The sequence below is a fragment of the Ischnura elegans genome, chromosome 1 (assembly GCF_921293095.1).
Source record: "Ischnura elegans chromosome 1, ioIscEleg1.1, whole genome shotgun sequence".
Classification (NCBI taxonomy): domain Eukaryota; kingdom Metazoa; phylum Arthropoda; class Insecta; order Odonata; family Coenagrionidae; genus Ischnura; species Ischnura elegans.
In genome coordinates, this window is record NC_060246.1 from 56,884,457 (window position 1) to 56,908,089 (window position 23,633).

The 23,633-nt window shown below is 39.3% G+C and overlaps 2 protein-coding genes across 2 annotated transcripts in view; one reads left to right on the top strand and one right to left on the bottom strand.

Annotated features, from left to right (window-relative positions):
• On the top strand, nucleotides 1-5,466 carry LOC124161030 (charged multivesicular body protein 5). The gene is made up of 5 exons (XM_046537176.1): nucleotides 1-211; nucleotides 307-458; nucleotides 1,432-1,597; nucleotides 1,679-1,906; nucleotides 5,026-5,466. Exons 1-5 carry the CDS (start codon nucleotides 143-145, stop codon nucleotides 5,074-5,076), a joined length of 666 nt encoding a protein of 221 aa, XP_046393132.1. The 5' UTR covers nucleotides 1-142; the 3' UTR covers nucleotides 5,077-5,466.
• Nucleotides 5,467-10,642: 5,176 nt separating this feature from the next.
• Nucleotides 10,643-23,633, bottom strand: part of LOC124161022 — a 64,598-nt gene continuing 51,607 nt past the window's right edge. Inside the window, exons 22-27 of the mRNA XM_046537164.1 lie at nucleotides 22,009-22,150; nucleotides 20,457-20,616; nucleotides 17,823-19,254; nucleotides 16,389-16,758; nucleotides 12,815-13,490; nucleotides 10,643-11,117 (exon numbers count right to left, since the gene is read on the bottom strand). Coding sequence (XP_046393120.1) covers nucleotides 11,034-11,117; nucleotides 12,815-13,490; nucleotides 16,389-16,758; nucleotides 17,823-19,254; nucleotides 20,457-20,616; nucleotides 22,009-22,150 — 2,864 coding nt within the window. The 3' untranslated portion in view covers nucleotides 10,643-11,033. The remainder of the gene's footprint in view (nucleotides 11,118-12,814; nucleotides 13,491-16,388; nucleotides 16,759-17,822; nucleotides 19,255-20,456; nucleotides 20,617-22,008; nucleotides 22,151-23,633) is intronic.

Below are 23,633 nucleotides of genomic sequence, written 5' to 3' on the forward strand. Positions count from 1 at the left end.
GTGTACTTCTATAGATGTCGGAGTTGTTCCTCCAATGTTGTTGTCTCTCTGACGTCTGTGGAATTTCGTGATTATTCATTTCAGCTGGAAGTTAGGAAGAATATCGAAGAATTTCATCTAGATTGTTGATCTTTTCAGCAAAATGAATCGGCTTTTCGGGAAAGCTAAGCCCAAGGAACCTCCTCCGAATATGACGGATGTCATTGCTGGAGTAAGTGTTTGTAAGCTGTTTTCGTAAATTCCTGTTAAACTTCTCACAGATTGCACATTGTTACGGTAATCCCTTGTATTATGTTTGTCTTGTAGGTGGATAGTCGTGCAGAATCCATTGACAAAAAAATTGCAAGGTTAGATGCCGAACTAAAAAAGTATAAAGACCAAATGAAAAAAATGAGAGAAGGGCCTGCCAAGAACTCTGTGAAACAAAAGGCAATGAGGGTCTTAAAGCAAAGGAAAATGTAAGCATGCAATGATGGGGAAAATGCTTTTAATATGTATTATTTTGGATCTTGTGTGTTTTCGCGTCATTCAGGGCACCAGGATTTGGTGATGGCTTTAACTCTAGAGTTAGTAATTTTGTTCTTACAGCCTAATAACTGTGATTTTTATTATTTTTTGTGTCGATTATACTTGTACTGGATCAGGTTTTGCAATACGGAAGCATTTCCGTTCGATAGAGTATACTGGTTATGTAAGGCCTTCGAAGGTAATATCCTGAGATGTCTATAGATCAAAAGACCAAAAATATAAGGCCTATAGGCCTTTTTACTTCTGCTCTTGTGAATGGCAATTTTGTATTTTACCATATTAAATTATTCTCCAGGCCTGCTCATCTTCTTAAATTGTGCATTTCTACTAGGGTTTCAAAGTATAGGCTTTAAAAATATATTTTTAATGTTATGATTCAACATACTGTCTTAAATAAGGGACCATTTCCCCGCCAGTGCCCTAAGATTTTTCTTTACTCTCACCCTTGTCATATATCTGCTTTGGCTTCTTATTCTACCACATCTCCTCTCCACCATTTGTCTCTATCCACATTATTTCCCTAGAATGATTTCTTTAAAGGTTGGATATGCTTGAAGAAACTGTGGTAATGTGAGTCATCTTCAATGCATCCCATCATTTTCTACCGCATGAATTTGTTGCATGTTAAACTATTTAGGGTATACTAGTGGTCTCTTGACAAATGTATCCTTCCCTCATATTTTTAATTATCACCTTCAGCATATACTCATTGATGTGCATTTGTAATTGCAGTGTTTGTATCCCTTTTTATCATGTTCATTATTGCCCTTTACTTATTGACCTCGTAATTGATTATTTTCAGTTATTTCTCTCAAGCTAAGAATATTATTTTATCTTTTTATTAGGCTCTTGATCAATTTTAAGCTTCAAGGTTGAAAAAGTTTCCTTTGATTTTTATTGCAGGTATGAACAGCAAGGAGATAATCTCAGGCAGCAAGCTTTCAACATGGAACAGGCTAACTATGCTTGCCAATCACTAAAGGATACGCACACCACCGTTCAAGCAATGAAGTTGGGAGTTAAGCAAATGCAAAAAGAGTTTAAGAAGATAAACATTGATGAAATAGAGGTAAGAGTGGTTTAAGTTACTGTTGTACCATTTTTGTACTGAGCCCTACTACATATTATGGGTTCCTTATTATTTATCCAGGATATTCAAGATGATATGGCGGACATGCTTGACCAAGCAGATGAAGTCCAAGAAGCATTGGGAAGAACCTATGGAATGCCGGAGATTGATGATGATGAGCTAGAAGCAGAGTTAGATGCTCTTGGGGATGAAATAGCCTTAGATGATGATGCTAGTTACTTAGACGATGCAGTCAAGGCACCAAACGCTCCTACCAAGGAACCAGGCAGTGATAGTATCACAAATAAGGTAATGCAGGAAATTTACACAGTTTATTAGGCATGAATGCCCGATTACCTATTAGGGAAAGCAAACAGTGGCCATATGGTGCATATCTTTGTGTGGGAGGGGATTCAACAATTTTATTTGGTTTGTTGATATTTCTCTTCACTCTGGCTCTGTTTCTTGCTATTATGTTTTCTTTGCGTAGTGGACTAGATCATTATTATTATCAATTCACTCACCTTGCCTCATTTGCATCTGATGACACATTTACAGGTTATGGTTATCATATTAGTGACACTCAAGAGTTATAGTACAAACAAATCAATTTAATTATTTTATGAAATGAGTTGGACCCAATTTACGTTTTATGTTAGTATTTAAAATTAATCACCCTTATAAAATCATTAATGTGATCTTATCTCCTTGTGGGCTTCAATTATACTGCCGTATAAACTTGTGTGAGAGACACTCCCCTATTTTGAGCATCGGAGCCAAAGAAAAAAAATTTGCTGTGTTTTCCTTTATCCTATCACGCGGTGTTGCAAACATATGCCTGGACTTTTGACAGTAATCAAAATTTCCACTTTCATTAATAAAAATCTACGTGGAATTTTTTAGCTAAATTTATGCAACATAGGCGCTCGGAGATAAATAGGTATTCACATGTATGTAGTCTTAACCTTATGATGCTTACTGGGGATGGTCGGATCATATACCTCAGATCCAAATATGCATGGATACTGCTCTTCACCATATACTTTGGATCCATATTCGTTGAAGAAATCAAATCTGGATACGAAATTATAAACCAAAGCTCTTGTGAATGCAGCATCCCACAAGAGGGAGTAGAAAGAGATCCGATCCTCTCTTTGCATATGCCGTTGCACTGTGATGCTTGTCCTACCCATGAACCATTTTGTTTAAAAGCTCCCGTAGGAGTATTGCAACATAATTTCAGCTGTGGAAAATTTTAAGGTAAAATACAACAGGCACATAGCTTGAATCTTCCCTAGAGATTGGGCAACAATCAGGGGAATCTCATTACCATAGAATAATAACCATGTCAAAAGTAGATTTCATAAAACCACCTTTGGCCCTTCATCAGCCCATGCCTTCTACCTTTTTTTTTCTATCCGAAACCACACAGACCATAAATCATTTGCTTCAAAGGAAAATACATATCAAGTTACATACTCAGGAACAATGGAAATGTGTTTCATCCCTACCCCATCTCACCAACTGACCTTTTTTGGTTTACCAGCTTCAATTCTCCCATTTTTCTGGAGGCTAAAAGCTATGTGAGTCACCTACTTAGCCCGAAGATATCTCAATAGCTTTTTGCAATTGCATGACACAAATGAGGTTTTGAAAAGAATGAGACCTAGCATGACTCATTTCTGACATTTTTTAAGCTCTAATTGATTGACACACTGCTTGCTAGTTACAGCTAGGCTACTAATATTCAGTGTACTCGAAACAGCACAATTTCCGTTGACACAAGTGTAGCCTGAGCGCATTCAAACCAGAGGAGAGGGACTGGAAGCTTCGCGTAATGCAAACTGGCTAAATCACATAGCTCGCCTGCCTTCGCTTTGAAGTCAACAAGTCACATCCAAGATTGGATGTATTCGTCCATTGCTCCCTTGCTCGTAACCTCATTGCTTGAAAGACGGAGGGAGCGTGCTCCTTCCCCTATACCTCTCCCTCAGCGCTCTTCACGTATAAGCTTTCCAGATTTCTTTTATCTTCTATTTAGTCCAACAACAACATTATATCACAAGATTATTAATCTTGCCTTTTAGCTGCTACCACGCTGTGATTTTTCTTTCGTGCATCCGTACCAGGCACCAAGTTCAGTCTAATGGTTTTCGTTTTCTGCCTCTGTAAAATATTTTGTCTCGCTCCTTATTATTTTTGCACCTTTACCCCTCATTCAGCTTATTTTTACTTGAGTTGCTGAACCTTTAAAATATGTCTGGCTTCCTCGACGGATTTCTATGTACTTCCCTTTTGACTATTGAGATGTGACTAGTCTTTTTGGTGATCTAGTGTAAATTGGATGTCCAAGGCCCCCCCCCCCATAGATCCGCCGCTGCATGTCTGTGAATAAGCTTGTATATATACCTGCTGATATTTTCTGTAATGGCATTCAAACGTCATCAAGGAGAACTGTTACAAAGGGAAGGTGTTGCACAAAAGAGTATAAACAAAAGCTAACTGAAACATGCGATAACTTCATAGCATTTAATGCATCGCGAACTGATTTGAAATTCTAATTCTTTTATTGTACTCATCTCACTTTGTTTTTTCTAATACAAATGACAAAGTATGAAAAATTAACATGTGACAGGAATAGGTAGACATTGATAAATTGAATCAATGACAGAGTTGAATTTTTATTTCTGTTCCATTATTATTTCTCTTTCATTTCTGTAGATTTTTTTTGTAAAAATTAAAAAAAAATTGATTACCTATCATAGATGGTTAGAAACACACATGGATTTCTGTGCAAATAGTCAGAAAGTAACAGATTAAAGTAATGGTTTTTAGATAATTAATTTTATTTTGTATGTCAATCATATTTTACATTATATGTATGTGTATACCTATATTCAAAACTAAAATTGTCCTAAAAAGGGCATTTCATAACTGAAACCTTGAAATTAAAAGGCTTATCATTTCTAGAATCTAATGTCTCAGAGGTCTGAGTTGTAGTGCGATTGGATATTGTACGCATTTAGTTCTAGTTCAACATGGACAATTCCAATGAAAAACAGAAGAGTATGTAGTCCATTTTCTACCATAACTTAGAAAGAAAAAACAAGAGTTTAGGACGTCACTTTTTTGCCAATTAAACAAATTAGAGTGAAGGATATAATTTTTTGCCAATGCATAAATTTGATGTTTTCCTACCTTTTATTGTGGGTGGGGGTAGGAGGGGATGAGACTGTGGAGGGGGGTAATTAGAGGAGTACATTGCCCAACTCATGCACCAGCTACCACTCTGCGTCCATGATTGAATCACCTTAAGATTCACATTTTTAAAACCTAAATGGTTTTAAACTTTTTCATTTACCATTTACTTTTAGTGAGTGAAATGTGTTTGTCAAAATGGATGTTAATTGCAGCTGTTTTCTTTGCAGGATGGTGTCCTAGTTGATGAATTTGGCCTGCCTCAGATCCCTGCATCTTAACTTCACTATTTGCTTGTCAGTGTGTGTACATAATTCAGAATGCTAAGTATTTTTATTTGCCTATGACATTTTTAGCACATTGCAGTGAGGCACGACCCTAATGTGAAAAAAGTAAATTTATCCTCTTGTTACTCATATTGCTTGCGTATCAGTTGAAAGCCAATCATCCAATAATACCTTTAGAAACCCCTACAAATTTAACGGCGTAGTAGGATTTCTATGTGAAAATGATATCGAACTTCTCTAAATTTTGCTTCATTGGATGAAGAGGGTTTATGTATTCTTAAGGCTTGTTGTATTACTTAACTAATGCAGTGGTATCAATGTGTAAAATTTTCCAATTTTTGTATTCAAATTTTCTTTTCATAAATAACATCAGTAGCGTTATAATGATTTTCCTTTCATTTTTATTGGGTTTTATAAAATAAGGTTTTCCAATTTCATAGTTTGTATGCTTACCTTTTCTTCGTAATCTCCAGAATCAGTTATGGTACATTTTCAACAATCTCCTGTTTCTAGCAAAACATTTTTGTCCTGAAGTATTAATGATTTTTAAATACTATTTTATATATTTTCTGCTGAAAATGTACCTATGTTATTGTTTTTCTGTTCTACTATTTTTCATTAAAAAAAAAGAATTCTTAATTTTGAGTTTGTGGCGTGTGTGGAGTGAATAATCTTCCTTTGTTGATCAAATACTTGAACTTCCATTCTAGTTTGGGAGTTCAAGTGTCCAGCTATGTATAAAACTAAGTGCTTTCTGTCAAACAATTTGGTATGGAAGGTGCTACCTTGATAATTGCCAGTTTATGACGTCCATATTAATGACTTAGCCATTGGAGAGTGAATCAGATATTCATATTGCACCACTTATTTCTTGCCCATCATGAAATTAAAATTCAGTTGGATCGTGTAAACTTTTTTGCGCTGAATTTAATCCAATAATCCATTTGTTTGAGAATTTGGCTTTGGGGCACTCACTCTTCAGAGTATACTTCTTTGATGCTTTGCAATTCCATTTGGAGAATTCCAACTTTTTCAAAAGGTTTTGAGGGGATTATTTTTAGGGGCCGTTTGACTTCAATTCAGCTAATTATTCACCTTGGGGGTATAGAATTTTAATGAAAATTTCTGTTTGGTTGTAGATTCACTTTAAAAAATTCTGAAGCCTTTTTGTCATTTATGTTTTTGTCAGTCCCATCGTTGCGTTGCAATAATCATTAACTTAACACTATAAATGAATCAAGTATTGGCCTATCCTTATGGATGGATTATTTAAGGAAAGTCATTAAATGATTTTTTTAACATTAACAGTAAATAATTACTGGAAATAAAATCCAAGCAATTTCTTTGATGTTAAATGTCTGAAGCAAAGTATTAGCTGTAAAATGAGTTTCAAAACAGGCTCTACAATGTTACCTGTCAAACAATTTGGTGCAGAAGGTGCTACCTTGAACTTACCAGTGTATGACATCCTTATTAATGACTTAGCCATTGGAGGGTGAATCAGATACATATTCGTATTGCACCTCTTATTTCTTGCCCATCATGAAATTAAAATTCAGTTGGATTGTGTAATTTTTTGCGCTGAATGTAATATAATAATTCATTTGTTCAAGAATTTGGCTTTGGTGCACTTGCTCTTGAGAGTATACTACTTTGATGCTTTTATTAACGCCTAAAAATGTGCATCTCACAATCTATTAGATTCACTCTTTTCCAGCTGGTCATTAGGATGAAAATTGTCACTGTGAGTGAGAGGTACATGAAATAATATGATTCAAGGCGCATAATTTTTGTGGCAAAAACATGAAAGAATGAGGGGAATGGGGTGCTGTTGTGGCAAAAGTGTTGGCTTCACACCCTGTGTTCAAATCAATCATGGGTTCAAATCCTGGCAGTGGCATAGAATTTTCAGAGGAATCCCTACTTGAATGCGACTTGGAGGACACTGCAAGGGCAACACCACTTGTGTTTGATGGGATGTTAGGCTGTGGTACCCATGGCGACTTTTGTAAAGACCAGGCTAATGGTGATGCTGGGTTGTTCACCACCCTACCCTACTCTTCCTTTACGGTGCACATGACCTTAGCTGTCAGTTGCCGCATCCGAATGCTATACCAATCCATGAAAGAATGAAAAAGCTCATAAATTGTGAATTTTTTTTCACTGAATGATCTTGCAGTGTTTAGTTTGAGGTGAATATACACCCATTCTGAGATTTTGATGAAAATCTGAGACCCTCGAGGTCAGTCCTTTGTTGAGTTGATGTTGAATGACTCTTAGGAATTATGGATAGTTTTCTTGAAGAAACCTGAATGTGCCTAAAAATGTGCATCTCACGATGTATTAGATTCACTCTTTTCAGCTGGTCATTATGATGAAATATATTGCTGTGAGTGAAAGAAGTTTTCTTTTATGGCAGCTTTAGGCATAGGCACATTTAATGCACACCACTATAGAGTATGGAATATTTGGTCATTATGGATCTGTCCTTTGCAATTAAAGTGTGGATTTGTACCCCGTATTTATTTTTAAAGTCTGTGAATGGGTCTAAGGAAAGTTGTCAGCTGAACATTTTTGCAGGGGGTATTACTTTGTAAATTAGAATATTTGAGAAAAATGAGGACCAGTCATGTCCTTCTATAGTATCAATCAAAAGTTAACTTGGATGCAAAATATCCACCGACGAAAAAAACTCGTGTCATTTACCATGGATTTTTACCAGATTCCAAAGTGTCCTTCATCTCTATAATTTTTTGATAGTCTTAGAGCTAAGAGGTGTTATTTAGGAGATGTCGGTGGAGAAATAAAGCTGTGGAAGCTTGGTTTAACGAGTGCTCTAAATTTCCGGAAAATCACTCGCTTACCAAGAACTCATTATATCCCAGTGTGAAGGAAGAAGCCTCTCAATTTCCTTATTCACGTTTACTTACCACTTTTTTTTCACATTCTTGCTATTTAAGAGAGGAATATGATTGTGGTTGCCTTAACTTGCATGTTTGTGTAAAATTTTGCTTATGAAGTATGTATGTATATCCAAGTACTTTTGGTGCACTTTTTCAAATACTGCATCAATGGATGTGTTATTGGTTATACAATTGGTTGCTACATGATCGTTGATCTTATGGGATTGGTAAGATGTGTCATATTGCTATCATATGGCAGAAACCATATTCAAGGCACGCTGCTGTAAATTTGCTTAGTGCAAAGTTGCACTATAGTAAGTTGTAGTGGGATCCAGTTGCGTGAATATGCAGCATACTCCTTTGCGCCACCTTGGTAAGCTCTTGGCCCTGCCTTTGACCAACAGTAGGGAGCCCAGCATGCAGTCTGGATCTTCTCCCAACAGGAAGCTATGTTAGCAGTAGTGTTGCGTATCTTATATGAGACATCATGCCCGCAGGCTGGGTAGTTATTCAGTTGAGTTGTGCCGAGCAATTCATTCGGTGTGGTGTTACTTGTATTTGTGATGCTTAGACATTTAGATGTCAAAACATGTTTAGTAAGTTCTAACTTATGTCCATGGTTTCTGTTAATGTTCTCTATGTATAGTTCTATTGTTTCATTTGGATATTACTAATTAAAGACACAGCTTAAATGCATGTATGCCACGGTTTGAGCCAGGAAAATATTTTTTGGGAATCACTCAAAAGGGGGCATAATCAAGGCTGTATTCAACATTATGGGATGTTCTTGTCCAATGAATATAATTTTATATGTTCTTAATTTCTTCTATTTATATGGGCTGAAATTTCTTTCACCAAATGAAAGTAACGAAAGATGTGATTACTTTTTTAATGCATATTGAAAGTGCTTAGAGTGAAACTTGTCTTTTACAAGTGCTTTCCATTACATTGTGAATAAGAATACAAAGCATGTGAAGAGATTTGGGGCTTTTATTATCTGGAGGATTAATGATTTAATTTTCTCATACCGATACAATTTATAACGTTGGAAAGTACATATCGAATGGAATTCAGCCTCCATTTATATTTCCCAGTTGCGGTGTTCAGTATCTAGATAATTAATAAATTGTGGATATTTTTTCAGTATCATGATTATTAATGAATTGTGATAAACCTAAAAATATTAAAGGATAGGGAGTGGGGATCAGGGGATTCAATCTCCATTCCTCTGAAATTTTTCTATGAGCACCCCATCCAAATGATCCTCCCCAAAATGTATCCTTTCTGTACTCTCTCTGAAATGTTTTTCTGGCTTGTACTTTGGTATTAAACTCTTATTTTGATGAATGTATTTTTAACTATGACATCACCACTAATTGTGGTGTAAGATTATACTATTGAGTGCCAGAGTTTCATCAACTGACTCTCTCACCCAGCATTGGGTACGGAATTTTATCATATCGTTAATTATAGCTACATCATGCTCAATATTTCTCTCCTTATTGAAGCTATTTACAATTTTTCTGTCTTAGCACAGTTTATAGGCAGCCTAATTGCTGGAAAATTGTCTGATAAAATTTCTACCTAGCATCATAAGAGAAAATTTAATTTTGATAAAACTCATTTTCCATCATGGCCGACAGTCATCCACCTTTTATCAGTTCAAGCTGACATTTATAATTCAAAATATCCTAGGTTAACTACCTGCAAGCATTCTAATTGTGCATTATTTGCGGTATAAATATTGGAGTGAAATTGAAGTAGTCACGATGCCTATTATGTACTATATTGTATATGACATCATTCCAGTACCTAAAGTCAGTGGTGGATCTATGTGGCTAAGGGGGATATTGTCCCCCCTTGGGTATCCATTTTACACTGTATAGAATGGTAATTTTTTTCGGACCCCCACTACTGCTGGAATTTTTAACCCCACTTAGACCCCACAACCCCCACCTTGTCCCTATGCTATATCCGCCACTGCCTGAAGTAGAAGCCATAATTTCAATTGGCATCCCATAGTTCATCTAAAGTTTACTGGGAGAACTTTCTGGGAAATTTGGGTGCTGGATCCTCACCATATCCTTCCTTTTCTTGAAATCTTTTGCCATCCTTGAGTAACCAGACAATCTTGTCAGTACTCCTAGTGTACTGTAATTGTATCCTCCTGGGATCCTTCACTATCTCTGGTTTAGTTTCTCCAAATTACGATTTGTATCATTGTATCCAATATTAACCCTTTCACTGCTGTGAACGTACCTTTTCTTCCTCCCTCCCATGTGCTCGGCACTTTTGCCGTGTGTGAGGGGTAGGTTTTTCGGAGATTGAGCTGCAGCGAAAGGGTTAATTTTCCTTTGAGGAACTACTGTGCAAATATGGGAATTTTGAATCTTTGACAACCTATGCTGGCTGGGTTGGATGGGAAAAGAATCAGTAATACCTGTTTTAACTCAAATGCTGATTTTAAAGTTATGATGACTTAGGTTTTTTTGTTTCCCTTAATAATCATTGCCCAATCAAGTACATAGTTCTATTTTAACTGTAAATCTCAGATCAATGTATGGTGCTATATTGGGTGTGAATAAGGATCATGATGTTTTTGTTATCGTGATGGCAAATCTGCTTAAAGACTTAACTGTTTATATAATTGAAATGTATTAAATAATTCCACATTTTATTCAATACTAGTACATATAAAACAGCACAAACAGTTTTGAAATAAATAGTCCCAGTACAGGAGGAATGGCATGGGTCAAGTCATTTTAGTAAAAATAGTTATTTATCACAAATACTTTTAAATAAAAATTATGTTTGTAATTGGGTGATGTACGTTTACTTTCAAACACTTTTATACACATTAAGTAGAAAAAAGGTAGTCTTAATCGTGGGAAATTCCTATATTTTATGATGAGATGGGGTGGAAAATTTTGAAAAGATATCATAAAGTGATGGGCACATGGAATGAATGACATGAAGTGGATGATGATGATGAAATATGATCAAATAACCATTATTCACAAATTTCATTTAAATGTTTTTGAACTGTCTTCAGCCAAAATGAGATACAGTCCTGCTTGATCCACCATCCTCATCGGCATCTTCATCTTCCTCTGACACTAAGCTTTCCCAGTTCTGAAGAAAGGAAAGAGAATAAATTAGTTCAAATATTTTTCAATATGTTTAACTATTCACTCTTATTAGGATGCATCGCATGAGGTTGTTTGTCTTTTCTCGTGACTTGTTAGAGGGTCGTACCCAGGATGAAAGCTATAGGGGGGCAAGCCGTGGTAGTTCAAGTTGTAACACAGAAAAGGTTATGAAACCAAAATTTCAAGAAAATTATAACAGCGCTTTACTATTTTAAAAAATTATTTGCCCGAAAAAATTTTTTATTTCAATAACATTTTATACTACGATCAATTTTCTTGAATTTAAATAAAATTAGTTCAAAAATTTTTTTTTGAAATAAATTCACTTTTCCTTCTAGGGGCGGGCAGCTGCCCTCTGCTGGGTGACCCATGACTTGCTACTTGTTTCAGATTTACTCTATCCTGTTGAAATATTCATGGAATATGTGATAGGACCCTCATCTACATGTATATGCATTTGAGGTATAAAAATTTTCCTCTGAGGAATTACTGAGATGAAATTGCCAAATCCAAGAGACAAAGATTGATGATGGTGTAATACATAAACCAAAAATAAAATTTCAACTAGAGTACTTTGAGCTTACAAGAAATGTTGAACTTTTCAATTTCCAAGTTTCTTGATTTTCAAAGAGTTTACCAATCATGAAAAAAACAGGTGGAGCAGAGTACATGAGCACCATGTGTCCTCATTGAGATTGCCTTTATATTTTACATCACTCCAGATGCAATTAAAGTTAATGAGCAAGTTGATCATGGCCACCGGCTGACAGTTAAGGCAATGCCAATGAAAAAGGCAAAAATGTACCAATCAATACTGTGGAAATCATGTTCTTACCTAGGGAAATTTGACTGATGTAGGAGCATGGTACCATCCCAGGAACTCACACTCCCAATTCTGGTCTGGGTCTGGTATCCCTACTTCAAGGGGTGGGTATTTTCCCATGAAAATTTTTATCCTTTTTAAAAACCCTATCAGAGCCTAAATTTAGTCTAATTTCTGATGGAATTTTTGTATAATATGGAAATTTGTGATTGCTCAATTTTTTTCGGGGAGCCACGAGCTTCCTGGGAGGGAGAGGGGGGACCTGGACCCCCAAGCTACATGCGCATTCATGTTATCAGCATTTGAGAGGTGGATAATTCTTAATCGTTGCTGGGTTTGCAGCTGGGTCAAGCTCATACATCTTTTTGCCAATGTTTCAATGGCCAGCAGCCCATGGCAACGTCGGCGACCAAACAGCAAAAGAAATTGTTTTCTGATCTTATAAATTTAATATTTTGCATGCAACTTTCTCAGGTAAATTTATTTGTCATTAACTTATGAAGTTTAAGCTAAAGCAAAAACACTCTGTATGCGTTGTAGTTGCACAAATGGAAAGGTAATGGTATACAGAGCTGCTTCCCTCAGAAAGCCGTAAAAACTCACCATTTTGAAGCATTTATCTTAAAATTCCGCAAGTTATTAATCTCTCGCCTACCGCTTATCCTGGTGGGTATTCCATACCCCCACACACACCAGTTAGTTGCACCAAAACCCCCCAGACTGAATTCCAAGCTGCGCCCCTGGTCACGTCGACAATAATAGAGTGACAGACCCAGCAGCAAATCCGACTACAATTTATTAGCGTCATGCGCCAAGAAAACTGCTGGTTTCTCAATGCAAAACACGAGGGTTCGTACCTTAAAAAACAGCTCCATCGATGAGAAGAGGCATCGCTGGCAGGCGACCCTTCCGACGCCCTCCCTGTTGGCCACGCAATCGCACTTCTGACAGCTCGACGGCGAGGCGGTTAGCGCCACCCTCCTCACGAAGACGTCGAGGGCGAACTTCCTCTGTCTCTTTCTCCTCATCTCCTCGGCGTGGGCCTCCTTCTCCGAGGGCTGTGCGTCGGCTGCCGGCGGTGTCTGCGGCGTCGTGGCCAGAGGAGTGCCGCCCAGGACGATGCCGACGTCGAAGCGGGTGCCGTTGGTCTCCAGGGCCAGGGGCGAGCAGAGATCCTTGGGGATGGCCAGTTGCCGCTTGAGGTCGCGGTTGGGCACCAGGGAACGCACGTTGCGAGTAGTGAAGGCTCCGCCCGAGTCGAATCCGATGGCCACCGCAGGTCCCGTGCCGGGTTGGCGGCGAGTCCTCAGGATGGTCGGCGCCAGAACGTGTAGGGTTATGTCCTCCTCGACCAGCATGCCGGCGGCGTCGGCGTACGCGGCGTCCGTCGCATCGCGACAGTCCCCGCACATGATCAGCACCACCGTCTTGGAGACTCCGTCGCGGAACGGCAGTCTTGCGGCGTACCACAGGGCTTCGATGGGTGTGGTGCGACCTCCGGGACCTGAGCCTTCCCGGCCGTCGAATTGCATGCTGGGGAGATTGAATGAGCGGTGGTTATTTATCATCTTGCATATGAAAACATCGCACAAGTAACGCCGGTGTTAAAAATTATCGTCAAATCTTTTTTTTTCAGAAAAAATAGGTATAAAATTTATTAAAGCCAGTTTTATTTGAGAGAACGGGTCATAATTTTGTATGATCCTGGGGCCTGTATGAGGTATGTATAAATCGATGGCGAGGTCGTATAAGGGGGTGAGGGCTCCAACGCTTACCCCGTAAAGAGGAAATATTTTAGAGTTTTATTTGTATGCAGCCCGCCTCTTGAAAGTATAGTTGTACCTTCTTTTCACCTTATTGCACCAACGTGCTTCCTTAATTCTTTGAATTTCACGCATGTTTTTATTATCTAGTATCATAGGGTATCCTTATTTAAAAATAATTATCCTAACCTTAAAATGTCCCCACCGAAGATATAATCTATGTAGGCCACTGTTGTGATCGAAAGACCAACGCATTCTTTTTTCAGCAATGTGACCATTACATATTCACTGCGTACTTGATGACTTTTGCAAAGCGTCGTCAAACTCAGGTTAATAAAACGAAAATATTTTGACTTTAATTTACGAATTCAAAAACTGAGCAGATAACACGAATAAAAATTATCACACTTTAGCACATTAATAATTTATTATTCGGGCCATTATTTTAACTGTTATAGTCAGAAATCTTTCGTATATACTGGCCCAATTATGGTAAATATGAATGGAGGGGAGACTTTTGGGAGCAGGAGGGTTGTGCTTGAATCGATCGGGATTATTTTCGTTACGTAACCAAGGACTCGCCCGGAAAATTTCAATATGGAATGTAATCATGTGCTCGAAATATTCGAGATGAGATTTTGTTCGCGCCGGAATTAATCCCAAGCGATTCAAGCACAACCCCCCAGGTATCGGCAATACAAAATATACCCGTATGCGTAGAGTTAATATTTTTGTCCTCCTATATTAGCAAATTTTTTGATATTTTTTTTGTAATAAAATTTTTATTTGTCAAGATATTGTAAACCTCTATCTAGAGTTAAATTTTGCGTGTCACATAGGGAGATGGCCGTCCACCGCGGAATGAATCATGGACTTTGCAACAATATGACAAATTTTGGGGAGGGAACGTTTGTAGGAGACTGAGAAATAACTAAAAAAACATTCAGAAAAATCAAAGAATTTTAATACGTATAAATAAATTTGTGTGCGTAGCGAAAGTTTACAGCCGTAAACGAATATTGAATGCTCAACGTAGTACCTACACTAGTATCAAAAAGCTAAGCATAATCACTAAAAGAGACCCTACCGCCTGATTGAAATGCCTCACGGATTGCAGAACAAACGGAAGCGATATCACACAGTAACGCAGCGAGGGGGGGTTTTCGGAGTTAAACCCCCCCCCCCAGAGCTTAGAGAAATGTTTAAGTTTAATACATTTTCTTTAATTGGATTGCTATTAATAATAGAATAGTGTAAGGATTAATAAATTATCCCTCAGAAATCCATAAAACTCACCATTTTGAACCATTTATCTTAAAATTCCGCAATGTATTAATCTCGCAATTACCACTTATCCTGGTGGGTATTCCATACCCCAACACACCCCGGTATGAGCTGCACCTAAACCCCCCCAGCCTTAATTCCTAGCTGCGCCCCTGATATCACACACCATATGTCACACAAATTTGTCGAAAATACAGAGTTAGAAAGGTTTTAATAGCTAGCAAAAAACTAGAAAAATATTGAGTGAAACCATAGAGTAAGAATATACTTACTCTATGGTGAAACTGAATACTTTTTCTCTTGAGTATAGGGCGAGTTCTTTGGATTCGGTAGTGGTTCCCTCCAAAAATTTGTCAACTATTTCCGGAGAGATATCGTGGAACAGCATATCGAATGATTAACATAGATACCGTGCTGCCAACTAATTTCATTTAACAGCTAACAATACGCGTATCGATTACTTTGCAAAGAGGGGCGCCCTGGCCAGGTCGGCTGGACGGCATTCGCCGAGGGCCCCCTAAACGCTCGCCTCTATCATGGAGCGTGTATGAAAGGCGTAATAAAAAAAACTCAGATTGCATGTACCAAAGATTTTTTTAAGAAAATTATAAAATTCTAAGTTTTCATAAATTAATTTATTTACAAAATATTCTTTATATAAAATAATAAATGTCGTAATATTAAGGTGCCAGAAGATAAAAGATAACCTGATCATTAAAAAAATAGTTATTCGAAAACGTTTATTTTGAGTTTATTTTTTTTAGATTTGATGCAATTTCAAGGAAAAAATTCACTTAGAAGATAAAAAAAACCATAAAAAATGATTTAATTATACAAGCCACGAAATTCTAACTTTTCATAATATTTTCCTTAAGAAATTGGTTATTAATATAAACGTTTATGTAGTACTTAAGAGCAGTGGTGTCATGGTGCCGAAACGCCGCGCCGCCGTTCTGGCACTGGTTAACAATAGACATAATAGTCAAATAACATTTTTATCAATTTTGCTGCCTCAAAATTTCTAATCTGTACATTCGCAACAAAAACAAAAAAGTTAGAAATTAGATGTAAATAATGACTTATAGTAAAAAACACAGAGTAATACTTCACTTCTAAAGGAAGTTAAGGAAAGTATTAATTTTTCCATGACGTCACTGCTTAAGAGCCATAATAGCATCAAACTCCGCATCCCCCGGCAAGGAATACCCCACCATGAGCCCAATCCGATGGGCCCCCAATAACCCTAGACCGCCCCTGCTTGCAATCATCATCGAATCACGTGAGGCAATCGATACACGCATTGTGAGCTGTTAAATGAAATTAGTGGGCGGTACAATATGTTTGTTTATCATTCAAATATTTGCACGCATTAGGTAGTACTCACTTGCGGAATGCTTTCTCGAAGTGTCTCTTGTTGCTCCAAATCTTTCCGTCCACGGTGTGCGTGTGAGGTCCGCCGAATACTCGAGACGCCATCTTGCCACCGGCTCCCCTATTCCTCCCACTGCTGCTGTATCCTCCATTGAAGCCCACGAGAGCGAAGCGGTTGTCTCGAAGTCCCCGGGCACGCATTGCGGTGTCCAATTTGATGGCCAAGTTGGCGATGTTGGTTCCGCGCAGGCATGGCCGCTGCTCGACCAAGAAGACGACATCTCCGTTGTGCGGGGCCGGGGATCCTCGCTCTGATCCCTCTCCTCCGTAGATCTTAGTCTCACCAGCGCTCATAACACTGCCATCTGACAAGTGGCACTTAACTGGAAAGAGAATGTGCGCACATGAGGCGTGAATCTACTCGAATAAACAGAATTCTTCATTGAAAATCTCATGTAATTGCATGCGTAAAATATGTGAATAATGTAGGAGTTGATTATCAAAATCATTGCTATATATTATAGATATCGTCATTATTTTACCCTAAATATAGAGTATTAGACTCTCCGGTTGACTAACTCAAATAAAAAGTTACTAGGGGGGGGGGGGAATTCTACATTCACTTTGATATGCAGGTAATTCTTAATACCAAACATCAGCTAACCCGAATAGATAGTATAGTTATTTTATTTTTATTATTAATAGGAAGGCAATATAAAAAAATCTCTCGCCTGAAAGTGCTTAGGAGTAACCACCTTATTTAAATTTATTGAGTATTAAGTCCATTCAGCTATTAAAGTATTTAAATGATAGGCGAACTTTCGGGTTATATAGCGGTTATTTTCATAAGCGTGATACCTAACATTCTGGATATTTCAATTTTTTGCTGAATATTTTTCAGCTCTTTATTTGAAACCGTATGATAAACTAAAATTATATTTATGCCAGGTTGTGGCTAATATACCGGAGTAAAGCTATTAATCAACATTCCCAGCATTTTTATCGTCATCACATGAGAGGATACAGGTGACACGAATGGTTTGAAGAATCATTAAATTCATTCAATATTTTTATTTCTTCATTTCTAAAAAAAGCCTGTGGCAAAGCCAGAGAGGGGCTATGGGGCCCCTCGGTGGATATAGATTTAGCCTCCCTAGTTCCTCTCTGGATATAATATCCAATTTACATTAAATAGAACGGTAATTTTGTTCGAACCCCCATTACTGCTGGAACGTTATCCCTAGACCCCCCACCTAGGCCCTCCTTATTCTTATCCTGGATCCGCCATTGCAGATAACTATTGGGTCGTTCAGAGGTTGTGGCCATTCTAGATATTTGCTCCATGGTTTACTTTTGTCTTTAGAAAGGGGCCGTTAACGGTTGCGCTTTTCATCGTTACCTTTAGACCCGTGAATGTTATTCTGGGACGTAGACATCATACACTCACCGCAGGACTGCGGCACCCAGATATCCATGCCGGCGTTCCTGCACTGTGCGACGTAGGCTGCGGCCGAGGCGCACGCCGCCGTCTCCCACCCGGACGGGCTGTTGGAGGCGGCCGCGACGTCCATCTCACAGAGGCGCCCGTAGGGGGCGGGGTCCACCCGCGAGAAGCACGGCTGCAGCGGCGACAGGATATCCAGCTCGCGGTCGAAGAACGCGTCGCACGGTCCCGTGGCCGCCGGAAGGGCCGAGGGCGCCACCGTGGTCGGCGACACCTTCCTCGGACTGCCGCCCGCCGCCCCGCTTCCCTCCCCAGAGCAGTTACCAACCTTCCAAGACTCGGCGAACTCGTTTTCCTGCCCCTTGGAGAACACCATACTGCCGTCCGGAGTCTCGAAGTCGTCGCTTGGCTCGTTGTTGTACGTGCCGAGCAGCCCTCCGGTGCGGGAGAAGAACCACCCCGATATCCTCACGGTGCAAACGTTGTGGAAGGGGTTGCAGTCGAGCACCATGGATGCGGATGAAGACTGCAGGGCATCCAGGGCTGGAGCCACCCCCCTGGGGATCGAACCCTGGGCCGGTCGTCCCACCTCCACCACCACCCTCTCGCCCTCCTTGCCCACAGTGGCAGAGCCCACTTCGATGGGCAACTCCACCCTTCGGCCGTCGACGGAAACCCTGCCGTCCGCGGATACGTCTATCCTCCTTTCCTCTATCTTCATGTCCCGGGTCCATCCGGCGGAATCACCCGGGACTACGACGCTCACGGACCGCCTGCGGCCCTTGTCATTGTAGTTTGCCAGAAGGGAGAAGGTGCCTCCCTCGAGATCCGCGGCCAGGAGATAACTGCAACTGTCCGTAGAGGAGAAACGATAGTCGCGTCCGTCGAAGGTGACGAAGTGCGAGTCACCGGCGACCAGAGCGGACGACGGGAAGGGAGGCAGCGCCAAGGCGGCTAAAGCGGCGGCGGCGTTAATTTCGCCGTCGGTGGCATCCATGAGGGCTTTGGCCGAGGAAGCGTCGAGAAGTGCGTCGGCCACGACCGTCTTGAGGCGCGTGAACGCCGTCGAGCCCGGCCTGCTCGGTCCAGAGGACTTCTCCTCAGACCGCTGGGTTTTGTCGGCGTCCTTGGGGGTCTCCCACATCTGGCGGAAGTGGGGTACGGAGTCGAAGGAGTCCCAGTCAAAGGGCAGCTTGACGTTGTACTCGAAATAGCCTGCTTCGAGCGCGTAAGAGCGGTCGGTCCCTCGGATATGAGTTTCCACGTTCGAGTCCGTGTAGCTGTCCGAGGCGGCGTTAGGGTCTCGGCTGGCCTCCGATATCATTTGACTGGCTAGGTCGGTGACGACGCGACCCACGATTTCGTCCATTAGGAAGTTGGTGATCAGCCGCTGGAGGTGGTCTCCGAGTTCTAGGTAGTGCCAAGTCCACATGGCCTGCAAGTGGAAAATGACAAGGTTGATGTATAAAGTGCCAACGAGGTATGTTCGTCGATAGTTAACATTCGGGGGTATTTTAGCGGCGCTTTCCGCCGTCTCTACGGAGTGAATAGGTGACTAACGATACTAAGATAGAGTTCTAAGAAGTGCAAAATTTAAATTAAATATAGATTATACATACCATTTCTGAGTATATTCTGGAATTCACGGTCATTTTTTCGACAGAGTCAGAATCGGCACCCGCGTACGCTAGTTTTCGTTATCAACTTGAATCTACTACAGTGTCAAGTAATACTTTTTTCCCGCGACAGAGTGTTACATATTCTTATGGATTATGGATTGAAATTACGTGATATAAGGGCGGACTTAAGATTTCCGTGAGAAGGAAAAGGGACGCAGGCTCTTTAAGTTCCGAGGAAGAGAAGGAGAGCTTAGAAAACCCAGGAACAATAGGTGACTAAGGAATACTGGCCTAAAAGGGGAGGGGATTCTCTTGGGGCTTCATGGATGAATCCCTCGCTTACGCGATGATATAAGGTAAAGGGCTACAGTGTATCTTTAATTATACGTCCTCATTTAGAGAAAGTTTCAAACTAATGATTGGAATAGTGAGGTAATTAATTCACGATGTTTTTTTAATAAATATACCCTTTGGTATCTGTTTCAAGCGCTCTCTACCCCCTCTCAACCTTTCCATGGAAAAAATAGGTGTATGAGAGGAAATAGGAGGATTTGAATAAGGAGAAAAGAGAATTATTTAGGGTGACCGACTAGGGTATCGATTTGCGGATAAGCCAACAAACATTTAATAAGGCGACGCATAGTCGAGGATCAAAAGCATGATACGTTACAATGAATTTAAATTTCGTGGAGAGCAATTAGTAGCAAAATTATTCTACTTTTGTGTTTTCTTGCCGAATTTGAGAGCTTTACCGATTTCATGGAAATGTCATAAATTATAGAATTTGAATTTTATTTTACGCGATGTCCTTGCATAATATTATGTCTTCGAACCGTGTGGAAGAATATTACTGATATCATTTAAAATTTTGTACAAAATAATATTAGAATTTTTTTGCATGTGAAATTTTTGTACTACATGATGGATATCCACGATGTGAACCACCAAAGAATTTGCATACATAAGAAATATTTTCCATAGTGTTTATTTTCCACGAAATATATTAAGAGTCACTAACCTTTCTGCGCAGGAACTTCACTGTCCCGGTGAATTCTACCACTTGTGGTAATTGCATGAATTGATCGTAGCGCCCAATCAATTCGGCGTATTTTTGCATTACAACCTCGCGGTATTCTCCAAGGCCATTTCGGAAATCCTCCTTGATGGTTTCCCAAGTTCTGAAATAGATAACATAAAATGAGGAAGATCTCTCTACTCATGCGTATACGTGGGAACATGTTTTCATTACTGATCATTATTTTTTTTTCACGAAATTAACCGCGGACTAACCACCTCAGCGGAGTCACCGGCAAATGAACAAAAAGTGCGTAAGTTCCATACCGAAAATAATCATTTGCGTTGACCAGAATCTCATCATCATCATTAGTCAACAATCCTAAGATTGGTTTGACGCAGCTCTCCATTTCTCTCTCCTATCCGCTAATCTTTTCATAGCTACATATTTCTTCTCTTTTACATCCTTTATAACCTGTCCTATATAACTCATTCGGGGCCGTCCCTTGCCCTTTTCCCCTTCCACTTGTCCCTCAACGATTGTCTTCATCAGACCATCGTGCCTCAAAATGTGTCCAACTAAGTTGTCCCTTCTTCTGCATAAGGTTTTTAGGAGGTTTCTATTTTCTCCCACTCTTCTTAGCACTTCCTCGTTACTCACACGGTCAATGCATTTTATCTTCATCATTCTTCGGTAGCACCACATTTCGAATGCTTCCACTCTTGACTTATCTGCTGCTGTCAGCGTCCAAGCCTCGCTTCCATAGAGAAACATACTCCATAAGTAGCATCTGATGAATTGTTTCCTTACTTCTATGCTGGATTTTCAGCTATAAGAAGATTCTTCCTTTTGTAGAAAGCCCTCTTCGCCTGCACTATTCTACTGTGTATTTCTTTCTTGCTCCGTCCATCGCTGGTAACTCGGCTTCCCAGGTAAGAAACCTCGTTCACCTCTTCAAGTTTATGCTTTCCTAGGTTGATGTTTGTTTTAGCCTCCTCTCTTTTGCTGCAAACTAATATCTTAGTCTTCTTTTTGTTGATTTTCAGCTTATATCTGGCCATTGTTTTTCCATCTTTGTCAACGTCTTCTTTAAATCCTTCTCTGTCTCGGCTATGACTGCTATGTCATCAGCAAATCGCAGCATGCTAATTTCATCTCCGAAAATATTGACACCCGAAGCTTTCTCCTTGATTTCATTGATGGCTTTCTCTACGTAAACATTAAAAATTAAGGGGGAAAACGCACAACCTTGTCTCACCCTTATTCCAGGAAATTCACGATCCAAATTAAGTAAGGGCAAATGATTTTTCCTTTTTAGAATTTTCGCTTTCTTATCGATTTTACAAGGAGTGTTATGAGATTTCCATTCCCATAAAATGTTATTGGGTATGAGAATTCAAGGCACTTACCTTAAAGTACCCGATAGCTCATAACCTACTAAATTTTTCGAAAATGTTGGTGCGTTATATTATCTATGGATTGAAAATTAGGTAATTTATTCTTTAAAACATTGCATTTATGCTTTGCGTGGAAAAAATATTTAAGTAAAATTTACCTATTGAAGTATCCCTTGACCATTGCAGTCACTTCATGCCATTCTAGATGTCTCACTTTGTGAGTATAGTAGTCCACCATTTCTCCGAGCTCCATTATCTCCCTCACATTTACCAAGTTTTCACGGATGCTAATTGATATATCTGCGAAAAGAGGTCATTTGTGGTAGAGTCAAACATAATAACTGCTATCAAGCATTGAAAATAATCACAGGCTTTACCGTTCTTGTGGAATTTACTCTTAATGTGTCTCAAAATTTTCAGCCCCAAGGGTTTGAGTTTTTCAGAGCAACCTTTAATAAATTTACTGTGAGTCATGCTAGCAAACATTGTAATGACATTTTGACTTACCGTTGCATATTATCATAATGATATTCTTGCAGGAAAGGTAGGGCAGGATGTTAATGATGTCTTAAAATTTTCTAAAAATTCTAGCAGTCATGCAGCGATATATATCGTGAAATCAGGGCCTATCAGTGGAGAAGAAGTGGGCCATCTCCCAGGCTTTTAGCTTTGAAAGGTAAGGTTCGAGTCAGGGAACGGATCCAATGAGGGCATTTCCCCTTCTCTTGGCGGTTAAAGCAAGAGAACCTACGCGAAAAAACCTGACTAGAAGAGCATGACTGAAAATCCTTAATTAATACTAATTCCTCCACTGTTGCCGACGGCTTTCTCTTTTCCGCAAAAAACCGATAATTCACCCTCCATTTCCTAAACATATTATGCGTCTATATCTACATATGCTTCATTTTTTAGCGTGAGCCTATCTTTTTCCACAGGCTCTTCAATATTTTAAGTGCTTATCATAATAATAATTAATATATTTTTAACCTTCAAAACAGTAACCCCATTGGGCGCATAAAACTATTTTTGGCCATTGATTATTATTTTGAGCGCGGGGATCACTACTGCATGTAGATAGACTATTTATTTATTTCCGTACAGCCGAAAACAGCACTTATTAGCCTTTTACATCGGGGCTATAGACAATTTCAATGAATGTACGTACACGAACAACCATTCGCTAGGTATGGACAACCCACACAGAAAATAAACATCTATAAGTAATATCTAAAGATAGATAAATAGTTATCTAATAGACATGTATCGTAGATATCAATTACATCATTGTCAAAACAGCAGCATGTGTAATAGATATCTACGGTAGATATCTATTAGATAACTACTTACCTATCTATATGTTTTATACTTATCTATATCAAAAAAATGTCTCATGCCTATGCTGGCTGCAATTAACATTAGTGAAAAAGTTGTCACCGTATGATCAAAATGAAAATTACAAAATATAAAGTATCAAACCCGGGACCCCCATGTGAGTGCCGGACGCGCTCACTACTAGACCAACTAACCCTGTTGGTGAAATGGCACTATTTTGGGATTATGTTGCGCTTGTTAAAAATACCGCTCGGAAATAAATTAATTACAGCCAAACTAAGGCCCATTCAATGGAACCACTATCAGTTCAGAAATATGTTCGCCATTCCGAATACCATAAAAAATACGGCATTGAAAAAGGCGGAGCAAGGTACGTGGTCTCCCCTTGTCAGATAGGGGAGGAACAATCTTATGTAATTATAATAATTACGGTTATTAGTACTAATCACCT